Below are 21947 nucleotides of genomic sequence, written 5' to 3'. Positions count from 1 at the left end.
TGGGGTCCTGCGCCTTTAAGGAATCCGAGGGGGGTGGGGGAGGCTGCTCGGGGCTCCTTCCACTTTCGCTTTTCCTCCCGCGATTCCAGAGCGATGTCCGCTTAAATCCATCCTGCCTTGGCTGAATCCTCGGGAAGGCATCTTGTCAACTCCGCTCCCGTACCCATGTTTGCTTGGCTGCAGATGTGGCTTTTCTTAATCTGTGTAATTTGGAGGAAGGACAGGATTGGAGGAGCCGGTTGGCCCTGGCCATTTCTCTTTGCTCTCACATTCTCGTTACCAGCAGCAGCAGCATCATGTGCACCCAGGCGGCAGCTGGAGCCTTTGTGCTGCTATTGACCCTGCTTCATATTATTTCGTCTGTTAAAGGTAAGGCAAAGGAGGTTTGGACAGCAGTTTCTTCTTGCAGACAAGTTCAGCTCGGCTAGTGTGTTAAGCCAGTCCAGGTTAAGCACAGTCATGTTTAAGCTCAGTAGAAGTAAGAGGCTTGTGTTTATTTCTGGGATATGACAAGGAGGAGGCTATTTTCAGATCTCCAGAATAGAGAATTGCACGGGGACAGAAATCCCACCCATCCCCGCCCGTCTCCTCCAGGATCCTCTCCGTCCCCGCAAGGAATTATCTCCATCCCCCCCCCCCCCCCGTCCCCATAAAAAGCAGCAATTACTTCTGACAGGATCATCAATTCCACAGTTTCTTTTGTGTTTGCGCTGCTGTTTTCCTTGTGGAATCTCTTTGGTGGAACCCTTTTTTTGTTTTCTGTTCAGGTAATCCTATATAATAAAACTCTAAGCGCACATGCGCACTTAGGGTTTCGTGTTCCCTGCCGCTGTGGTGTGTGATCCGTGGCCGGATTCTATTTTAGAATGCAGCGGCAGGGAACACTCTGGAGCTTCCCCTCCCCCCCACTCACTGCGAAAGAAACTGCTGTTGCCACCGCCGTTCCTTCTGCTCCCCTCTTTGGAGTGTGCAGTGCAGGCCAACGGGGTTCCTGGGGCTGAATGCAGTCTCCAGGCGGTCGCAGCCTCAGCAAACGCCGGTCTTCCTCCCAGCTTGGGTCCAGAGCTTTTCCGCCCCCAGCGAGAGTTTGAATGTCTTTGTCTTCGCCCCCTATTGAGCCTCCCATCCGACCCTCCAACCGCGGTCTGGCTGGCTCCCTTAGTCCTTGCCGCCGCCTCCCTTCCCTTCCCACAGTCCCGACAAACCTCTTGACTCTAGCAGCGGCCACAGCACTCTAAACACACTGCTTCGCGGCCTTCTCCTGCCCTGATGTGCTCTGCCGATGATGCGGCAGAGGGAATCGTGGGCAGTAGAAGGCCGCGAAGCAGCGTGTTTAGAGTGCTGCGGCCGCTGCTCGAGACGGGAGGTTTCTGGTTGTCTCGCAGTGGGAAGGTCGGATGGGAGGGTAAGTGGGGTCGGCTGCACTTCGGCGGTAGTGGCGGTGGGGGGGGAGATGGAAACATGCTGCTTTCAAGCATTCTACTGTACAGAGGGGAGGGAGGCAGGCAGGCTGGCTGGCTTTGGGGGTGGGGAGGCACTGAGGGCACTAAAGACATAGGAGGCACTAAGGACATAGGAAGGTGGCACTGGGGGCACTGAGGACGTAGGAGGCACTGAGGGCACTAAGGACATAGGAAGGAGGCACTGGAGGCACTGAGGACATAGGAGGCACTGAGGGCACTAAGGACATAGGAAGGAGGCACTGGGGGCACTAAGCAAATAGGAAGGAGGCACTGAGGGCACTAAAAACATAGGATGGGACACTAAGGACATAGGAAGGTGGTACTGGGTGCACTAAGGACATAGGAAGGAGGCACTGAGGGCACTAAAGACATAAGATGGGACACTAAGGACATAGAAAGGGGGTCACAGAGAGTCAGGCAGGCATGGCACAACAGAGAAATACAGGCAGGCAGGGGGCCAGGGAGACAGAGACATAAAGAAAGACAGACAGGGGGCCAGGGAGAGACACAGACAGAAAGATTGACAGACAGCGTACACGGAGAGAGAGACAAAGAAAAAAAAAAGATAGACAGACATCTTCTCTAGCACCCGTTAATGTAACGGGCTTAAACACTAGTTAACTTATAAACCCCCTCTTTTACTAAAGCTGACGTGTCAATTATATTATATGGATGAACCCTCCTTCCCAAGCCTTCCATCCCCACGGGAACCGTGAGACTCCTGCGATCTCCGTTCCCGTGCAGACCTCTTCTCCAGAACTGAAGAAGATGATAGGAATTTTGTGATCTTCAAGGACCTGAAAGTAGTGACAGCAGTTCAAGTTAAGAGCCCGGCCAGGAAACTACAGTATTGCAAAAGTCCCGCAGGGCAGGGAGAATCCTAGAAATGACAGTTGACACCATTAGTCAGAAATAATGTGAGATCTAGGCACAAAGGTTAAAAAAAACCCTGCATACTGGCAAGACCAGAGCACTAATGGATAAAGCCACTTTCCAGTACTGTATTTACACTCTTGAATCAAAGGATCCTCTAGCTCAGGGGTGTCAAAGTCCCTCCTCCAGGGCTGCAATCCAGTCGGGTTTTCAGATTTCCCCAATGAATATGCATGAGATCTATTAGCATACAATGAAAGCAGTGCATGCAAATAGATCTCATGCATATTCATTGGAAAAATCCTGAAAACCCGACTGGATTGCGGCCCTCGAGGAGGGACTTTGACACCCCTGCTCTAGCTAACCTTCTGCCACTGTACAATTAAGGACCGATGTAAAAAACGATACTATCCTTTTAGTGCAGGGGTAAGCAATTACTGTCCTCGAGAGCCACAGGCAGGTCAGGTTTTCAGGATATCCACAATGAATATGTATGAGATGGATTTGCATGCACTGCCTTCTTGAGATGCATATCTATCTCATGCATATTTATTGTGGATATCCTGAAAACCTGACCTGCCTGTGACTCTCAAGGACTGGAATTGCCTACTCCTGTTTTAGTGCATTGGTTTATTTTGCATTTTCTTGCTGTAATGTTGCTGCACATATCACGTGTCTTTTAGCATGCAGAAATGTGCAGTGTGCATGCAAAACACTTCCAAGTTGACTGAATCAGGAATTGTTTCTGAGGTTTAAAAAAAAATTGTAAAATTTTGGCACTGTGATTTTACTTTTCCAGCCTTATTTGGCAGTTTGACCATACTGCCAGAGGTTCAGTGGTGCCACTTTTTAAGATGCCAACATACAGAGTGCAAAAATCAAAAGAAAAATCCAACCCAATCTGCAGTGAAGTAAAAGCACCACAAGGAAAAACAAAGAACTGCAGACAAATGTACAAGATGCAGGCTATGTTTATTATACCAATTAATGATTGCGGTTAATGCTTCCCTTTACACAAACCTAGGGACCTGACACGGTCCATGTTTCGGTAAACACGCCTTCATTAGGGGTCCTAGAAAAAATAATTGCCATGACTTATGAATCAACCCTCGTATTTCTTGCTTCTCCTTAAAGAATTGTGTTTTTTGATAGGAAGCCTTGGTGAGATCATAAATCCCTCATATTTCACAGCTCACTGTTCCCTTCAAATGTGACTCTTCCATATTTTGTCAAAGTATACAAGGAACAAGGGGAGGCAAATTATTCTGAAAACTTTTTTTCCCCAAGAATTTCAATTAATATAACCCCCCCCCCCCTTTTTTTACTAAGCAGCAGTAGAGGTTTCTACTGTGGCTCGAAGCACTAAATACTCCGACACTCATAGAATTCTTGTGAGCTTCGGAGTAGCGTCGGAGCATTTAGCTCCCCTTATCGCGGTAGAAACCTCTACCATGGCTTAGTAAAAGGGGGAGATAATCACAATATAATGTAATACAGAAATATGAATTATTACAAAGGAAAAAATAATAATGAAAAGAGAAAAAAATCATCCAAGATAATTCAAGATCATGGGATCAAGATCGTAGAAATAAAAGAAAGGAAAATAAGTTTTGAAAGCTTTCTGTTGAATTCCCCTAATGATAAAATTAGAAAAATAATTTTAAAAAAACCCAACAAGCTAAGAATAGCATGTTCTTGTGGAAGTAGTTTTCTATGGCCAAGCATATACAGTAGAAAATAATGGCAAAATAAACTAGGTTTTCTTGTTTTCTCTTTGCAGGACATGTGGACTTTCCATTCTTCTCACCGGGGATTATTTACCAGTACCGCTATGTACTGGATGTCCAAGCAAAGCATCGCTCCCAGTTGTCTGTACCAGAGAGCAGACTGAGGGCAGAGGCCACTGTCAAGACTCATCTCCTATGGAGAAACGACAGTCACCCTGGGGAGCAGCTGGTACATGTCCAGGTGAGTTTTTCAGGAGAGTCAGGAAAGCAAACAGGTGGAAGAGGGTCCTCTCCTGACCCAAAGACCAAAACTGAATTAAAGCCACAGTGCAAAGAGAGAGAGAAAAAAAAAATCTATCAAATCTTTTATTAAAGATTAGCTCATGTTATCTGCTACAGGGCCTCTTTTTATTCCTGTAAGCCCTGCTTCAGATAACACGAGCTAATCTTTATTAAAGACAGACCCCCCCCACCCAAATAAATAATATATGTAAATGAATTTTGTGAAAATGGGCCATGAAATGTGAGAATCATATGTCAGTATAAACCATCTCATCAGCAGTCCAAGCTACTGAAATTCAAAAGTGCATATGCAACTTACAAAATATCATAACTAATGTTTTTGTGCACATATATCAAAGCAAAAAAATGATTTAAAGATCCGACGTAACATCCTGCAAGCTCATCTTGTGTTCCTGGTTTTAACATCCTGAAAAATTGCTGAAAGTGAAAAAAATTCAATGCAAGCAAAGTTCTCTATAGAAAGCCCAGTCTTTGAATTTAACAAATGAGGCTAAAGGCAAACAATGTGCTTTGCATAATTGATCTCTTTATAGAGTTTCCTATGACTTTTAACCAGGGCTTCATTTGAGGACAGAAAGGAAGTGGAACTGTGGAGCTGGGGAAGGGGACAAGCAAGCTAGGGGTCGGATCAATGGAAGAACAGAGATAGATAAGGAAGCAGAGAGATAATTCTGTGCTCTGTTCCAGACTTCCCCCTTTTCCTTGTCTTCTCTGTAGCTGTTTGGAAGGGAGGGGATGGAACAAAATGCCCCTACTGTTCTGAAGTCTGAAAATAAGCGGGCAAATTGTGTTCCAAGCCGTTCACCCAAGAAATTAAGCCATGCTTTTAAACTACCTACAATGTCTTGAACACAGACAGGCAGAAAATGCATCATTTGTAAATTGGACAAAGAACTAAGGACCCCTTTAAAAAGCCATGGTAGCTATTCTTCTGTGGCAAATGCACCAAAGCTCATAGGAATTGAATGGGCCTTGGTACATTTGCCATGGGAGAATTGCTACTGTGGCTTTTAAAAGGGGCCCCTTTTCTGAAGGGAGTTAAGCCCTAATACATTCTTAGTGCGCAAAACACATTGAAGTGTTTTGCAACAATTTTGCTTTTCCCATGCACTAAGCATGCATTAATGAATTTAAAATAATATTTTTGGGAGCGGGCATGCATGGACGAGGAATGGGCATGTCTGGACTAATTAACTGGCGCGTTTCAATTAGTGCACGCTAACAGGTTAATGCAGAGGTAATGCAGGAGCATTGAGCACCCCCTAAGTAGGGGGCAGTAAGAGGCTGCTGTGTTAACTCTTGGCGGGTACTGTGCGCTAATGATATTAGCGCATGATATGCAATAAAGTATATTAGAGAATCCCCCCAAAGTGCTGCATTAAATCTGAGCTTAGCACACGGTAGAGTCCCATGTTACCATGCATTAAGTCCAGATTCTACTGTATTTTATTAAAAGGGCCCCTAACATAGGTCACTTTAAAATGATATGACTTGGTGTGGTGTGAGAGCTGTGGTATAAACAGACTGTGGGTTTGGGCGGGCAGGTAGGCAGCGTTCATCTCTGCTGCATCCACGCCTTCCAGCTTCTGTGACCTACTGGTTATTTGCACGAGCTCTCATAAGGGCAGAAGTACTGGAATGGAGTTCCTGTCTGCAGTGACTCCTGCTGTTTGTACTGTGCAAAAGGAGTAGGGGGAGGTGGGGAGAATAGAATGGAAGAGAGAACAAACGGAAGAAGAGAAAAGAATGCGAAGAAGAGAGAACGAATGAAAGCAATGAGGCAGTGAAGTGAGGAAGAGCCGCTCAAGCAGATTAGAAGGAAGGAAGAAATGCAGGCAGGAGAAGGAAGGGGAAAGTAGAGGTGGGGAGGAAGAAGAAGAAGGGCTTTAATCCGGGGTTTTATTTTCTGTTATACTTGCTTGATAAACCAGAAATTGCCTTATTTTTACTTCAATACACCTTACGTGGTTGTATTTCTGCATTTTTATTTTTAATTGCCCTTGATGATGTGTGGCACTGCCCAATGCACTAGACCAGGACTGCCCAATTCCGGTCCTTGAGATCTACTGGCAGGCCACGTTTTCAGGATATCCACAATGAATATGAATGAGAGAGATTTGCCTGCACTGCCTTCTTGCTATGCAAATCACTCTCATGCATGTTCATTGTGGATATCCTGAAAACCTAGTCTGCCAGTAGATCTCAAGGACCGGAATTGGGCAGCCCTGCACTAGACAATGCTGATTCAATTTCCTTCTGATCCCCATCATCACTTCCTTCTTTGTGCTAGATTTACTAACCTGCCAATCATGGCCGATCCACGGCAGGCTGAGTAATCCACAACGGGTCAGTATTTAAATGGGGGCGATCGGAGGAACGCCCCCCTCTGACCACATGGATCGCTAGTGAGCGATCCTGAAGCATGTGCAGACCATCTTCATTGCCTGTAGATGGTCTGTGCATGTTTACAAAAGCAGCAATTTTTTTTTTTTTCTTTCTTTCTTTTAACTTCACTTTCGAGCCCTTGGTTTTAACCCGCTTTAAACCCACGGGTTAAAACCACGGGCTTGCACTGCGGGAAGGGCAGGAGATCGGGACAGAGAAGTAGGGCAGTCAGAAAGGACCTGAGTGACTGGTCTTCAGCAGTTGCTTATTTTTGATTGGTCAGCCCAGTCATTTTTTTTAGTGAATCACTGCCTGCCTACATTTGAATGCCATTGCCCCTCATTTGCATGCGCGGATCGGAGGATGATCGATCGGGACAGAGGTTAGTGAATCGGGTCGGAGGAAAATAGGGTCGCAAAGGGGTCACTAAGTGGTCGGGACTTGATTGGTGGGCTTAGTGAATCTAGCTCCTTCTCTCCTTCCCTTGTCCCTCCCTTCTCCACAGTACTACCAGTTAATCTTGTTGTGAGCAAGTCCCAGAGTGTAAACGTCTTTGATCTGTAAAATTTCCTACTGTGATTATACTCCAAACCTCTTCCATAGAAAATACGTAATTGGAAGACAAATCTCTGGTCTGCCTCTGGAACTGGGCAATCTTAATTGTCACATTGTTTATTTATGTTTTATTCCTTCCTCTTTGTAAGCTGTCTGGCAGTCCAGTACCTGAAGCAGACTGCACGATTATCCACCTCCACCGTTGAGGTGGCTGCATGCATAGTTCTTTACTGTGCATGTTAGAATCCAGGTGGGGTATCCCAGGATGCACTGGGCAGAGGGCCAAGGCCCAAATTGGCTCAGATGCTTAAGGGCCCTCCTCTATGAGGGGCCTTAAGTGTCTGAGCCAATCAGGGCCTTTGACTCATCCCCATGCATCCCAAGATGCACCGGGAAGGGGAAGGTCTGCCATTTTGAAGTGGCAGGCCTGTGAGCAGGAGGGATTGGGTATCCCTCCTGCTGTCTTCATACAGAGATATAGGGGTGTTTCAGTAGGGCATCCGGTGGGAGGAGGGAGTGGGCATCCCTCCAGCTGATTTTTTGTAACGAGTGGGGGAGGGAAGTCCTGGCATGGGGGTTGGTTCGAGGGGTGGGGGTTGTAGCAGTAGGAGGGAGTGGGCATCCCTCCTGCTGATTTTTATTAAAGTACGGGGAAGAGGGTCCTGGCCGAGGGGAGTCGGTTCTGCTTGTTAGGGAGAAGGGGGTCGTGGCAGCAGGAAGGAATGGGCATCCCTCTTGCCTCTTTATGTTCTGGGGGTTGAGGAGGGGTGCGTCTCAACTTTTTTTTTTTTTTTATGGGACGATATTGTGTGTGTGTTACACAAACACAACATCTGTGCCCATAGAAAAAAATGAAAAAACATGGCAGACCTGTCGTTTTTTTCGGGTTGGTATTGGCGGCCTGCTTATGACTATGCAATGTTAGGCCATAGATCAGATGGCTCATTTTAATATTAATGACTTCATTTCAATAGTAATCGGGTCGTTTGCATGCCAGAGTTGGAGAATGAATGAATGTACGGAAAACCACACGGTGAGCCGTTTTGAACATTGGGTCGGCAAATTTGGTCGGTTGCTAAACCAGTCAAACTGGTTTAGTGACTATCGATCCACGATCAGAACGTTTAGTGCTTCTAGGCCTCTGTCTTCCGCTTACCCACCTTTCCCTCCCTCTACATGTGAAACTATCACTGAAATGCTTTCATGTTTTCCTTAGAAGGGTTACCTTCAAAAGCTCATCATAAAATCCATTGAGTTAGTCCAATAAAAAAGGTATTACCTTATTTCCTTTGGTTTTTGTTTGTCTGTTTTTTAATTTCTATATATTAACAGCCTCAAGTAAGGTTTAACCTCAAACCATCTCAAACATTGATCCTGGTTAGACAGCATAGTGCAACCTGTCACTTTGTGGCTCATTGGACGAAAGGAAGAAGATGCAGTTGTACAGTGATGTCACTGTTTGTTTCTTCCGTGTTTATTGCTTTGAGAATTCCTGTTGTGGTTCTGTTTTTTTCACAGGAGAATGTTCTTGAGAGAGTTATCTAATAACATGTTCTAACTGTTTTGAAAGGAATTATTCAGTGGGTGATATCTTTCCCAAATCAGTATTCCGTTATATATTCAACTGATCAGCCTTTTCACAACAGTAACAAGGGCTTGTCCGATCAATTGTTTGCCATTTCAGATGCTGGATTTTAAAATCCACCAATTACAAGATGTGAAAGATGAAACTACATCGATCCATTTGTCTGCTGAGGCTGTCCTGGGTAAGGAGAGTGCCACCAATCTGATGCTACCGTTTCTGTTCCACTGGAATTCTGGGAAGGTACCATCTTTAAATTTTTGAATAAACTTTTTATTGGAAAAGCCATTCTTAGACTGCACCTACATTATTGAGATCCTGGCATTGTGGAAGTGTTGTATATGTGAAGGATGTAAGCACTGTGATCATGATCTTTTGTAAACAAGCATCTTGGTCTTGGGAAGCTCTTAGATATAATATTTTCACTATGGACACAAATAGAGGAAACTTATGATAACTAGGGGCTTAATGTAAAAATAATTTTTCCCTGTTGCTTCATAGAATTTAGGTCAAGCAGAAGAAAGTTGGGGAAAACCAATTCGATTCCGGTTTTAAAATTTAATGCAATATAAAGTCATTGATGACAATAAACTAGTAGACTAATAGTTCCAGACTTGTGAAACTATACTATTTTGCTTTGTTATTGATAGTCCTTTGAGGTGCTGAAAGCATTGTCTCTATATTTATTCTTCACATATGCAGACTCTTTGATAAAAAAAATTCTGTTGCCTGCACATGAAAGTGACATGTACTTGTCTAGATCTTGAGACCCCCTGAGGAAGGCTTTAGTAACTGAAACAGAGATGTGTGTTAAGTCTGGATCTACAGTCTTTTATGATATACAGCACAACCTATTACCATATACATTTGAATATAAACTGAGATTTTTGGGCCAATAAAATGGCCCAAAAATGGGGGTCTCTCTTTATGTTTGAGTCAGTGCTGACCTGCTCCCCGCCCAAACCTGTTTGCAGGCCTCTGCTTGGTTGTCTAGCAGTAGCTGGGGCAGGAGGGATCCCTCCCGGTTCCTGTCCCAGTCTGATTCTAATTATTTTTATCTCCCTCCCACCTCCCCCGCATACCATAAGCATCCCTGATAGTCCAGTGGTGGCTGGGACAGGAAGGAACCTTCCCACCTCCTGTCTCATCCTGATTCTTATTATTTTTATCTCCCTCCTGCCTCCCCCGCAAACCTTAAGTATCCCTGGTGGTCCAGCGGTGAATCGCGGCAGGAGTGACTTTCCTTCGCTCCTGCCCATGCAGAACCGCTAGCTAATTGGCTGCCATGAGTTCTTGTGGGACTGCAAGGGAAGGGGAAAAAGGTAGAGAACCTGGCAGGGAGGGAGGGAGACTGGGTGCAGAGACTGGCAGGGCAGGGGAGGGAGTGAGGCAAAGCACTGCACTTGAATATTAACCCCTCCCCCCTAGTTTATATCCAAGTCAACCTTTTTCCTCCTTTTTGGGGGGGGGGGGAAAGGTTACCTCGGTTTATATTCGGTTCAGTTTATATTTGAGTATATATGGTTATCTACTAGTTTAGTGTCATCGATGATTTTTTATTGCATTGAATTGGTCTTCCCCTTCTCATAGGGCAGTGTTTGTTTTTCTTTCCAATACCTCCAGAAAATTTAGAGCATAAAGATGGTGTGTAGTCCTTGGACAGAAGGATTGCAGCCATTAAGGTAGTTGAAAAAATTATTTATAACATTTTAAATTAAACATTCCAGAATGTTCTTGAAACAGATATTATAGAACGGTAGTGTTCTATCCGCAATGTTTGTGTTTTTATTTATTTATTTAAAATATTTATAACCCGCATTATCCCACAGTTCTAAACAGGGTACAAATTATTAATACAGTACTCCCCTGATATTTGTGGGGGTTCTGTTCCAGGAACCCCTGCAAATCTTGAAAAACCGCAAATTCAGTTTTCAGCAGGGGAGACAGGAGAGGGCAGTCGGAGCGCCGTCGAGTGAAGGAAATCACTCGCGGTATGCTCCGACCGCCTCTTCCTGCGCTAAAGTCGGGCCTCACCAATTAGGAGCTGCTTTGACACGCAGCTCCTGATTGGTGAGGCCCGACTTTCGTGCAGGAAGAGGCGGTCAGAACATACCGCAAGTGATTTCCTTCACTTGGCGGTGCTCCGGCTGCTCTCTCCTGCTTCTCCGGCTGCCCTCTCCTGCCCAATCATTCGCAGTCAGAAAATACCGCGAATGACTGGGACCGCGAATAGCCAATCGTGAAATGATTGGGGGAGCACTATACATGCACAATAAAAAAGCACACAAAACAAAATTTACAGAAGATCATCCTAAAATCACATTCTGCTTTAGATGGCTAATACAGTCATTAATGACAAGCAGCAAAGCAATAATAAAACATTAACAATATACCTAATACTTGAATGAACAATAAGGGACTCGTAATCAAAAAATAAAGATGTCCTAAAACCATCATAAGTTGGCAGTTGGACGTCCTAATCACCAGGATATCCAATTTTCAAAGTTTACTTTCTGGACATCTAGCAATGCTTTTTGCCCACTATGTATCCAGAGGTCTAGGAGGTGCCATGGGAGGCATGTTATGGATGGGCTTTGAGTAGGTTAGACTTGGACATCTTGTGGCTATAATCAAAGCTTTCCTAGGATGTCCTAGATCAGGGGTGGGCAACTCCGGTCCTCAAGGGCCAGAATCCAATCAGGTTTTCAGGATTTCTCCAATGAATATGCATTGAAAGCAGTGCAAATAGATCTCATGCATATTCATTAGGGAAATCCTGACAACCCGACTAGATTCCAGCCTTCGAGGACTGGAATTGCCACCCCTGTCCTAGATGGAACGTGGACATTTTGGGCCTGATTCTCTAAAAGTGCGTCCCGATTTTAGGCAGCTGTAGGCGTCCTACAGCTGTCTAATCAGCCAATCGGGATGCACGTTTTTTAAAAAAAAATGTTCCCAAGGCAGGCAGCCTATATTGAAGGCGAGGCCCGCAAGACACCTAGGCCCTGATTCTGTATAGAACGCCCGGGAGAGGCGTCCTATTCAGAATCGGCCTAAACTAGACACGGCCCGCTACACTTATCGCGGCAAGGGATCTCTCTGCCGCTATAAGTATAGCGGGCCGTGGCCCCCTGACCGATCGCTGGCAGGAGGGTGCCCAAACCTCCTGCCCGAAGACGCAACCCCCCCCCCTGTCGCTAACAACCCCCACTCCACCAAACCTGTTCTTACAGATGGGTCTTGCATGTCGAGCAAGCAGGCACGCCTCGTCGAAATGAAGCGGGCCCGGCCCATCCCGCCGAAGCCTAAGGCCTGATTGGCCCAGGCTCTAGAAGCCTGGACCAATCAGGCCTTAGGCATAGCGGGTCCGCCCATCCCTACTAAGTGTAAGGTCTGATTGGCCAATCAGGCCTTAGATTAAGTGGGGATGGGCGGACCCGCTATGACTAAGGCCTGATTGGTCCAGGCTTCTAGAGCCTGGGCCAATCAGGCCTTAGGCTTCGGCGGGATGGGCCGGGAAGGGGCGGGCCCGCCTCATTTCGACGAGGCGTGCCTGCTTGCTCGACGTGCAAGACCCATCTGTAAGAACAGGTTTGGTGGAGTGGGGGTTGTTAGCGCCAGGGGGGGGGTGCGTCTTCGGGCAGGAGGGATTGGGCACCCTCCTGCCAGCGACCGATATTGTCGGGGGGGGGGGAGATCGGTAATGTCGGGGGGGGGCGGTCGGTAGTGTCGGGAGGGTGCGTCTTCGGGCAGGAGAGATTGGGCACCCTCCTGCCAGCGACCGATATTGTCGGGGGGGGGGAGATCGGTAATGTCGGGGGGGGCGGTCAGTAGTGTCGGGAGGGTGCGTCTTCGGGCAGGAGGGATTGGGCACCCTCCTCCCAGCGATCGGACAGGCCGCGGCCCGCTATACTTATAGCGGCAAAGAGATCCCTTGCCGCGATAAGTATAGCGGCCGCGTCTACTTACAATGTAGACCAGCATTTTGCTGGCCTACATTTTTAAGCTTCTCATCTACTAGGGAGACGCGTAGGGCTGCCTAGGTTCAGCCTAAGGCCCGCCTAAGGCCCTTAGACGAGCTTAGGCATCTTGCGGGTCTCCCTAGGCTCCCGGAGGCGCCTTCAGGCCTGCCTGGGGAGCATTTTTTTTTTTAAAACGTGCATCCTGATTGGCTGATTAGACAGCTGTAGGACGCCTACAGCTGCCTAAAATTGGGACGCACTTTTAGAGAATCAGGCCCTTTGTGTTAGACCTGTTTTAGAAGCATCTAAGTACCACAAACTTACCCAAACTTACCAGATGACCACTGAATAGATTAAGTAATGACCCCCCCCAGTGATCACTAACCCCCCCTCCCATCCCACAAAGATCTAATTGAAACGGTACATACATGTCTCTAGAACAATAGCAGTTGGTATGGGAAAGCCTAGTAGCCTGGTAGCCTAGTAGCCTGGTGGGTGGTCTAGAGAACCATAGAGAAGAGGACCCAGGTCTATAAGCCACTCTAACCACTACATTTATGGAGGAAAGTGTGAGCTTACCAAAACTCTACTCTACTGCCATATAGGTGCCACCTGCCAAGTCATAAGGGCTATTGGGGTGGTAGACAGGTGGGTGTAGTGAGTGTTGGGGGAGTTTTAGAGGGTTCAACATAAATTATATTGGGGTTATGGTGAGATGTATATCTTGGATGACCAGTCAGACACGATGCCTGCCAAGGTCCCTGTTAAGAAAGAGGGGAAAGTAAAGCAGAAATCCAGGAAGGGAAGTGCCAAGGTCCCTCCTGATCCTGAGCATGGTAATTTCCCAGTTCACCCCTAGGGGGAGCCCGAAATCTCTGAAAAGTCACTAGGCAGTCAACATCCAGGTCACTGTGGCCTGCTGACTCAGCTAGATCAGGGTGTTGCCCTGCTCTAGAATAGCCAGCAGCTTGGGAGAAGCAGACAGGCAAGCTAAGGAGAAGGATCAGGTTCCTCTCCCAGGAGGACCCCCCTGGTTCAGGCAGAGGTGATACCAGTACACCTATGGAGGTAGTTGAGGCTGGAGACACCTTGGATCTGCAGGACATTGAGGAAGAAACTCCGATGGATTTTCAAGGGAGCTTGCCTGAGGAGTTCTTTGAGGATCCTGAACCTTTTTCAGGTTGGACTTACTGCCAGGTGCTAATGATCTTGTTTTTCTGCACTGAGTTTTGTTGGGACTTTCTGGTTTGGGAACTCAGCATTTTGGGGTTTAAATTGTTGAAGCTAAGAGTGCTCATTTGGGTGAGGTTTGCTAACACCCTGGGCGGGTATTTTGAATAGCTGTTTTGAAAAGCTAATTGTAAGGGACACTCTTGTTTGACCCAGCAGGGCTCATTACTCTGCTGGAGGCTTCTAATTGATATCTGCAAGCAGTGCACAGAGCAGTGCAGAGGACTTTATTAGTGATTCCCTGTTTGGGAGCAGTGGAAGAGCACAATCTGGCCATATGCTTTAAGGAGAGCCAGTGCTCAAGAACCTTGTGTTTTCCTCTGGTGGAAAGAAGGAAAAACTTGAACCTTTTATTTTTCTCTTTTGTTATGTGGCTGTGGTTTTTGCTGCTATGGGACAAAACTGATTATCTATTTTTGTTTGCCATCCTTGACCTTATTTTTTGTTGATGAAAGTAAAATTTACCTTATTACCTAACTTTGGAGTTGTGTGTTGTTGTGTTCCTCCTATCACTCCATTCCTGCAGGGTGACTCCAGTTCGGGTCACACGTCAGTGTAATTTCAATGTTCTACCACTAGTAGTGCTGTGGAGTCCCGATCCCGGGCAGCAGAGTGGTGACAATCTTAAAGCAACTATACAAAGCAAAAAATAGAGTAAAAAGGTCCACCCACAACATTATCCTTAGATAACACAATAACGGTCAGACCAAACGAACAAAGGATAAAGAACTTATGGGGCTCATAATCGAAACGGAAATACGTCTAAAAACCGGCCTAAATCGGCACTTAGATGATCAGTGAGACAAGTCGTCCAAGTGCCGATAATGGAACTGGGTTTTAGACTTATCTAAAAAATGACTTAGGCCTTCAAAGTGCTGCAGTACGCCCAGAGCTAAAAGGGGCGTTTTAGGAGGAGTGGTGAGGGCGGGATTTGTGGTGAGGACGGGCCATCCTAGACTTAGTCATATTGCATATATAACCGAAAGTTTTACAACACTGCCTAGACGGAACTTGGATGTTGTGACTTAGGCCTTCTAAAGCCAGGTCTAAATCACAAGAAGGTATCCAAAGTGACCAGATAACCACTGTAGGGACAAAATACGGACCCCTACATACATAACATTTGTTGTCTAGGGCCCCATTTAACAAAGAAACCATCAGAAAGGGGACCCCTGAAGGTGAGGGGAAAGGAGGGAGATGGGCAAACTATGGGGAGAGGTTAAGTGGGCAGATGATGGAAGTGGGGAGAAGGGGGTGCGAAAGAGAAAAGTGAGCAGATGATGGAAGTGGGAAGAAGGAGGAGTGAGAGAGAGAACAGGGCAGATGATGGAAGTGGGGAGAAGGGGGAGCGAGAGAAGAAGGCAGGATGGAAGAAGGGAGAAGGGGAAAGAGAGAGAGAGAAGAGGGCAGATGATGGAAATGGGGAGAAGGGAGAGAGAGAAGAGGGCAGACGTTGGATGCCAGTTGAGAGGGGTTAGCAGATGCTGAATGGAAGTGGAGTACAGGGTTGCCAGATGGAAAAATTTTTCCAGCTAAACTCATGGCAAAAAGTAGCCCAAGTTGTGCTTTGATCTGCACGTTATTCATTTCTTGCGCTGTAACCACCTTTTTACACTGCCCCTAAATTGTGATCAAGAGGCTAAAAGAAATCAGCCAGCAATATTTATTTATTTATTTATTCAATTTTCTATTCCGTTCTCCCAGAGTAGCTCAGGTACTCAAGCATTTTCCCCTGTCTGTCCTGGTGGGCTCACAATCTATCTAATATACCTGGGGAAATGGGAGGATTAAGTGACTTGCCCAGGGTCAGAAGGAGCAGTGTGGGTTTGAACCCACAACCTCAGGGTGTTGAGGCTGTAGCTTTAACCACTGCACTATACTCTCCCCCTGATACCTGAGCATTGAAAAATAATTAATAATAATTAACTAATAAAAATAGTGCACATTTAGGGGTCCTTTTATCAAGCTGCAGTAGGGATTTAACGCGCGTAATACCGCGCGTTAAACCGCCTGCCGCACTAGCCACTAACGCCTGCATTGAGCAGGTGTTAGTTTTTTAGCCGGCCGCAGGGGTTAGCGTTTGATGAAATGTCCGACGCGCTAACACCGCTAGCGCGGCTTGATAAAAGGACCCCTTAATTTTCCCCACCACCATATTTCCCCAACCAGGCTCACCCGGCTGGAAAGAATTTCTGGGGAGAACACTGGAGAGGTTTACAATACAGTACAAGAATAAAAGAGTTGCCATACTGGGACAGACCAAAGTTCCATCAAGCCCAGTATTCTGTTTCCAACAGCGGTCAACCCAGGTCACACGTACCGAGCAAGATCCCAAGGAGTAAAACAGATTTTATGCTGCTTATCCTAGGAATAAACAGTAGATTTCCCCAAGTCCATCTTAATAATGGCTTATGGAAATTAGCCAAATCTTTTTTTAAAACCCTTATAAGCTAACTGCTTTCACCATGTTCTCCGGCAATGAATTCCAGATTTTATTACATGTTGCATGAAGTGTTTTCTCCAGTTTGTTTTAAATCTACTATTTGGTAGCTTCATTCCATGACTGTTAGTCCTAATGTAAGTAAGGATAGTTGAGGCGGGAGGGAGGGGGGGCAGGGTAACAAGAAGGAAGGGAATTTAAAAAGCAATCAACATTTCAAATTTACCCCCTCCTTTACAAAGCCATGCTAGCATTTTTAGCGCCGGCCATGGCGGTAACAGCTCAGTCGCTCATAGGAATTCTATGAGCATCGGAGCTGTTACCACGGCGGCCGGCGCTAAAAACGCTAGTGTGACTTTATAAAGGAGGGAGTTAGTCTGACCATAGCAGTACTGCCTTTCTAGCTACCCAGTGATTTCATAAGAATTTAATACCATTTTTTAGGGACCACATCCACAGATTTCAACAAAAATAAAGAGCTGCAACCGTCAATCATAGAAAATTGCCAATAAGCAATTTAAAAAAAAGCTAAAATGTTTAGGCAAATAGAAAAAGGATAAGTTGTTTTTTGTTTTTTTTTACAATTCATTCTGGTGGGGTATGAGAGCACCTTTATGATCTCTTTAGCAAGGGCAAAAGCGCACTGATCCTACAATTAGATCTCAGCAGTGCGTTCGACCTGGTAGACCACGAAATCATGCTACTGTGCCTTGAAGCAATGGGAATCTCGGGAAAGGCAAAGAAATGGTTCCAAGAGTTCCTAACAAATAGATCCTACCGAGTAATCAGCAATGGAAACTACTCTAAACCATGGAAAAACCCTTCAGGCGTACCTCAAGGTTCCCCCCTATCCCCCACACTTTTCAATATCTATATCGCCTCCTTAGGTCACCTACTACAAAAACTAAATTTAATATACTACATTTATGCGGATGACATATCCATCCTCATACCCTTAAACGACATCACAAAAGAAATTGTAGATAATCTCTCAAACACAATGACCGAAATCGATAAATGGACCACTAATTTCAAACTAAAACTAAACGCAGAAAAAACAAAAGTCTTTCTGGCTAGTCCCAATGACAAAATTACGAGAACATCGATAAAAATAAATAATCACGAATACGCAATTTCCAAAAACATAAAAATACTGGGCATCACTCTTGACACTCACCTAACTATGACCGACCACACAAACTCACTAGTGAAAAAATGTTTTTACACGCTATGGAAACTAAGAACCATTAAAAAATACTTTGACCCTTCTTCATTCAGGTTGCTGGTACAGGCACTGATCCTATCCCTCCTTGACTACTGCAACATCATCTACCTAGGCATCCCACAAAAAACAATAATAAAACTGAGATTAATACAAAACACCGCTGTTCGCCTAATTTTTGGACTAAGAAAAAACGATCACATCAGCCCCTACTATAAAAAGCTACACTGGCTTCCAATAGAAGCGCGAATTCTATTCAAATTCGCTTGCACCTGTTTCAAACAAGCCTGGGGACTAGCACCTTCATACCTACAAACTCACTTCACCCTACACAACCCCACAAGAACGACCAGAAACAAAAACATCTTTGCATACCCAAAGATTACAGGCTGCAGATACAAATCCTTCTTGGACAGAACCTTCCAGTTCCAAGCGAACAGACAGCAAACCTGGCTGAAAAACCACATAAACGAACCAAACATGACTTATAATACTTTCCGCAAATCGATCAAAACCACCCTATTCGCTAAATTCATTGGCTAAAACGGTTCCCTCCCCACTAAGACCCCTCTCACGGATGTTCTAAATCTTTCAGACACTCATTACCCTTAGATCTCCAATTAATATGTAAGTTACCATTTAGACTATTGTACTGTATCTAGTCTCTTTATTCGGTACTGTATTTAAACTTATTGTATGATTTTGAATTTGGACTCACTCTACTGTATTATATGTGGATTTATTGTATTGTATTAGTATTGTACTACACTTGTTATTCGCTGAATGTCCAGCCTTCTTACAATGTAAACCGCCTAGAAGTCGCCTGACTATGGCGGTATAGAAAAATAAAGTTATTATTATTATTATTATTATTATTATAATTGTTCAGTTGATCACTAGGTAGCAACTGTACATAGTTTCTAATGCATGTAAATAGTGTACACTAAATTGTCTTTAAGGACATAAAACCTATTAATGCACATTAAACTTATTTATACGCATTACAAGAATTTGTGTTTGTCAATAAAATGTTTCATGCATTGATTTTTGAAATGAACTAAAACAACTGTGAAAATTTAGTCAAAAAATCCAGTTGAACTGAATTTTTTTTCCATGCATGCCCCTACTTTGTATGGACAAGGAATCCAGGGGGTGAAGAAGAAGCAGATAATGGGAAGGAGGAGAGGAGAGGAAAGGGAAAATGATGGTGGAGAGGGAACAAAAAAGAAGTGGCAGCACAATGGTCAGCTGATATTGATTTTAAAGGAAGTCTGGTTATTTTGAGTGTTTGCTAACCACAACAATATGCGCCTGGGTCTTTTATGCCTTCTTCCTCTATCTAGGAGCTCAGTAGTAGACTTGGCAGATAGCAATATCCTGTGCCCAGATATGTTGCTTCCAGTGGCATAGTACTGGGGGGGAGGGGAAGGCCTGGCCCTTTAGGCTCAGTCCCTCTGAAAATTGTGTCACTGTCCGTTGCTGTGGCTGGCAGAGATTCCCAAACCACACCAGCTGAAGAGGTCTTCTGTCAGGCAGAAAATCCCAAAGCTCACAGTTGGCAGCACTTTCTATGCATGGGGTAGAGATGAGGAAGGTGACATGGCTACGAATGGTAAGTGTTAGAAGTTTCTAACCACTGGAGGAGGATCTCTGAGTTGGCAGGTTTGGGGATCCCCGCCAACTCAGATATTTTAAAGGGAGGATGAACACAGAAAGCAGGGTAGAGGCAGAGAGTTGGAGAATGAGGACAAATTTTGTTACCACCACCTTTGAGCTCAGGCTTCCCCCCCCTCCCGAAAACTAGACTCTGAGGAAGATAATACTTCAAAGATAAACATACACGATACAGATGCATTAGATTAGATTAGATTAGTGATTTCTATTCCGCCAATACCTTGCGGTTCAAGGTGAATTACATAAAAGTTTTCAGAAATTACATAAAAGTTTACAGGAATAGTATAAGAGATGTTGTAAGAGTTACATATGAATTACCAAAGAGTTGTCGAGATCTTAAGGTGATAAATGTTTGGGTAATAAGAATTACCAGAGAGTTGTCGATATCTTAAGGTGGTAAGTGTTGGGTAAATAGAGGCATTTAGCATTAGTTAGGTAGTTGGGGGCATATTAGAGTATAGAGTGGGTAGGTGGGGTTTGGGTAGGAACTGGTTGTGTTAGATAGGTTTTATGTATTTTTTGAAGAGTAGGGTTTTAGTAACTTTCTTGAAGGTTTTGTAGTCTGTGATCGATGACAACAGAGTGGTGATTTGTCTGCCCAGTTTAGCTGCTTTGCTGGCTATTAGGCTGTCATATCATTTTCCTCGTTTCACATTTTTGGTTGGTGGGTGTGTGAATAGTGAGTGGGTTCTCCTGTGTCTGGTTGAGGTGGATTGGGTTAGTCGGTTATTCCAGTAAGTTGGGCTTTCTCCGTTAATAGCTTTGAATAGTAGGCAGTAGAATTTGAAGTGTACTCTTGCTTGTATTGGGAGCCAGTGAGAGTCATGGTATGCTTCTGTGATGTGGTCATATTTTTTCAATGAGAAGATGAGTCTTAGGGCTGCATTTTGTATAGTTTGTAATTGTTTTATCATGGTTGCTGTACATGGGAGGTATAGTATGTTGCAGTAGTCTATTAGTCCAAGGATAAGGGAATGTACCAGAACTATTTAGTTGAATAGGTGTATAAATATTATGTACTTAGCTGCAATAGTAAACCTTATATTAGATGTGAAGATAGGTAGAACAATTGATTTGGTAGTAACATATACATATAAGTAGGACGATCGATGTTCCAGTAACATGATTGATTGAATATGCCATAATTATACTGGTATTAATAACTCTGTATTGCAACACTGCTACAGAAGCCCCTGTAACTCTGTATAGAGCCCATGTATTGTAACACCTCACAGAAGCTCTTTGTAACTGTATTGAAACACCTCCATAGAAGCTCAAGTATTGTAACACCTTTTATACAAGCTCATGCAAACTCCTCTGAATTGACTTCCCAGTTATTAGTAGCGGTGTAGAATCTAACAATAAACCAAATTGAACCTCTGTCTATGCTGCTGGTTGCTGGATAATTAAAAAATCCCCCCACCCAAGCACAGCAACAACGTGCTGAATACAGTGAGGACACTTTAGGAAAACTGAGCATGCAACTGCATGAAAAGGACACACAGTTGGTTGAGACATTGTCTGCTGTTGAGACCTGGAAGAATCGTTTAAACAAAGCTTTAAATGAGAAGAACCAGCTGGAGACAGATAATGCAATATCGAACAAACGTGTTTCAGAGTTGGTGGATGATCGTAAGGTTAGTGAGGAAAAAGCATGGGTAGAACAAGAAGCACTGAAAGAGGAACTTTATGTGCAGATTTGAGACAATATCCACCTCTGAATGGAACAGGAGAAGTTAAGGATAAAAAGTATTTTTAAATGTCTTACAGAATACAAATTTATTTATTTATTTTAGTATTTATTTCTTTATTTTTGTCTAAAGCTATTTAATTAATTTTTATGTTTTTAGGTTGATTATTATTGACTACTTAAAATTTTTCTCTAAAGTTTGATTGAAGATAAACTAGAGATGTAATTGGTTAGATTTAAAATATGTATGTCTAAGGAATGAATTTTGTCCCAAAATTGGTTTTAGTTTAATTAGGATAATATATGTTATGTGCTAACTACTTATGATAGCAAATTGAGTAGGTTTTTTAATTTATTTTTTAATAAGTGATATGTGAGAAGTTTAATATATTGCTCACTTTATTAAAGGCATATTTATATTCATGAAATTCATTATAATATCAATTAATATTAATTATTAGTCTTAATGGTAGTTGTTTTAAAAATCATTTTAAAATCCTTTTATTTACTTATTACATATAGGGGTCCTTTTATCAAGCCGCGCTAGCGGGGTTAGCATGTCGGACATTTCGTCATGCGCTAACCCCCGCGGCCGGCTAAAAAACTAACGCCTGCTCAATGCAGGCACTAGCGGCTAGCGCGGCAGGCAGTTTAACACGTGTTAAACCCCTACCGCTGCTTGATAAGAGGACCCCATAGTATTCAATTTTTTACTATATTGTTAGTGTATTCTGGGGTGGATGTTAATGATAATTTTTAGGGAGAAATATTTAGGGTGCCTGGGGTGGTTTTGGGTTGCTTGTCTATATGTGCGCTTTCAAGTTGTCATATGATTTTAGAG

The 21947-nt window shown here is 44.2% G+C and overlaps 1 protein-coding gene across 2 annotated transcripts in view; it reads left to right on the top strand.

The window, feature by feature from the left end:
- The first annotated feature begins 33 nt into the window (after nt 1–33).
- The window catches only part of LOC117359446 (microsomal triglyceride transfer protein large subunit-like), a 166877-nt gene continuing 144963 nt past the window's right edge, over nt 34–21947 (top strand). For both annotated transcript variants that reach the window (XM_033942239.1, XM_033942240.1), the window contains exons 1-3: nt 34–369; nt 4117–4304; nt 8991–9131. In XM_033942239.1, coding sequence (XP_033798130.1) covers nt 297–369; nt 4117–4304; nt 8991–9131 — 402 coding nt within the window. In that variant the 5' untranslated portion in view covers nt 34–296. The remainder of the gene's footprint in view (nt 370–4116; nt 4305–8990; nt 9132–21947) is intronic.

This window comes from Geotrypetes seraphini, chromosome 4, assembly GCF_902459505.1.
Source record: "Geotrypetes seraphini chromosome 4, aGeoSer1.1, whole genome shotgun sequence".
In the NCBI taxonomy this organism is placed as follows: domain Eukaryota; kingdom Metazoa; phylum Chordata; class Amphibia; order Gymnophiona; family Dermophiidae; genus Geotrypetes; species Geotrypetes seraphini.
This window is presented reverse-complemented; position numbering and strand designations above follow the sequence as displayed.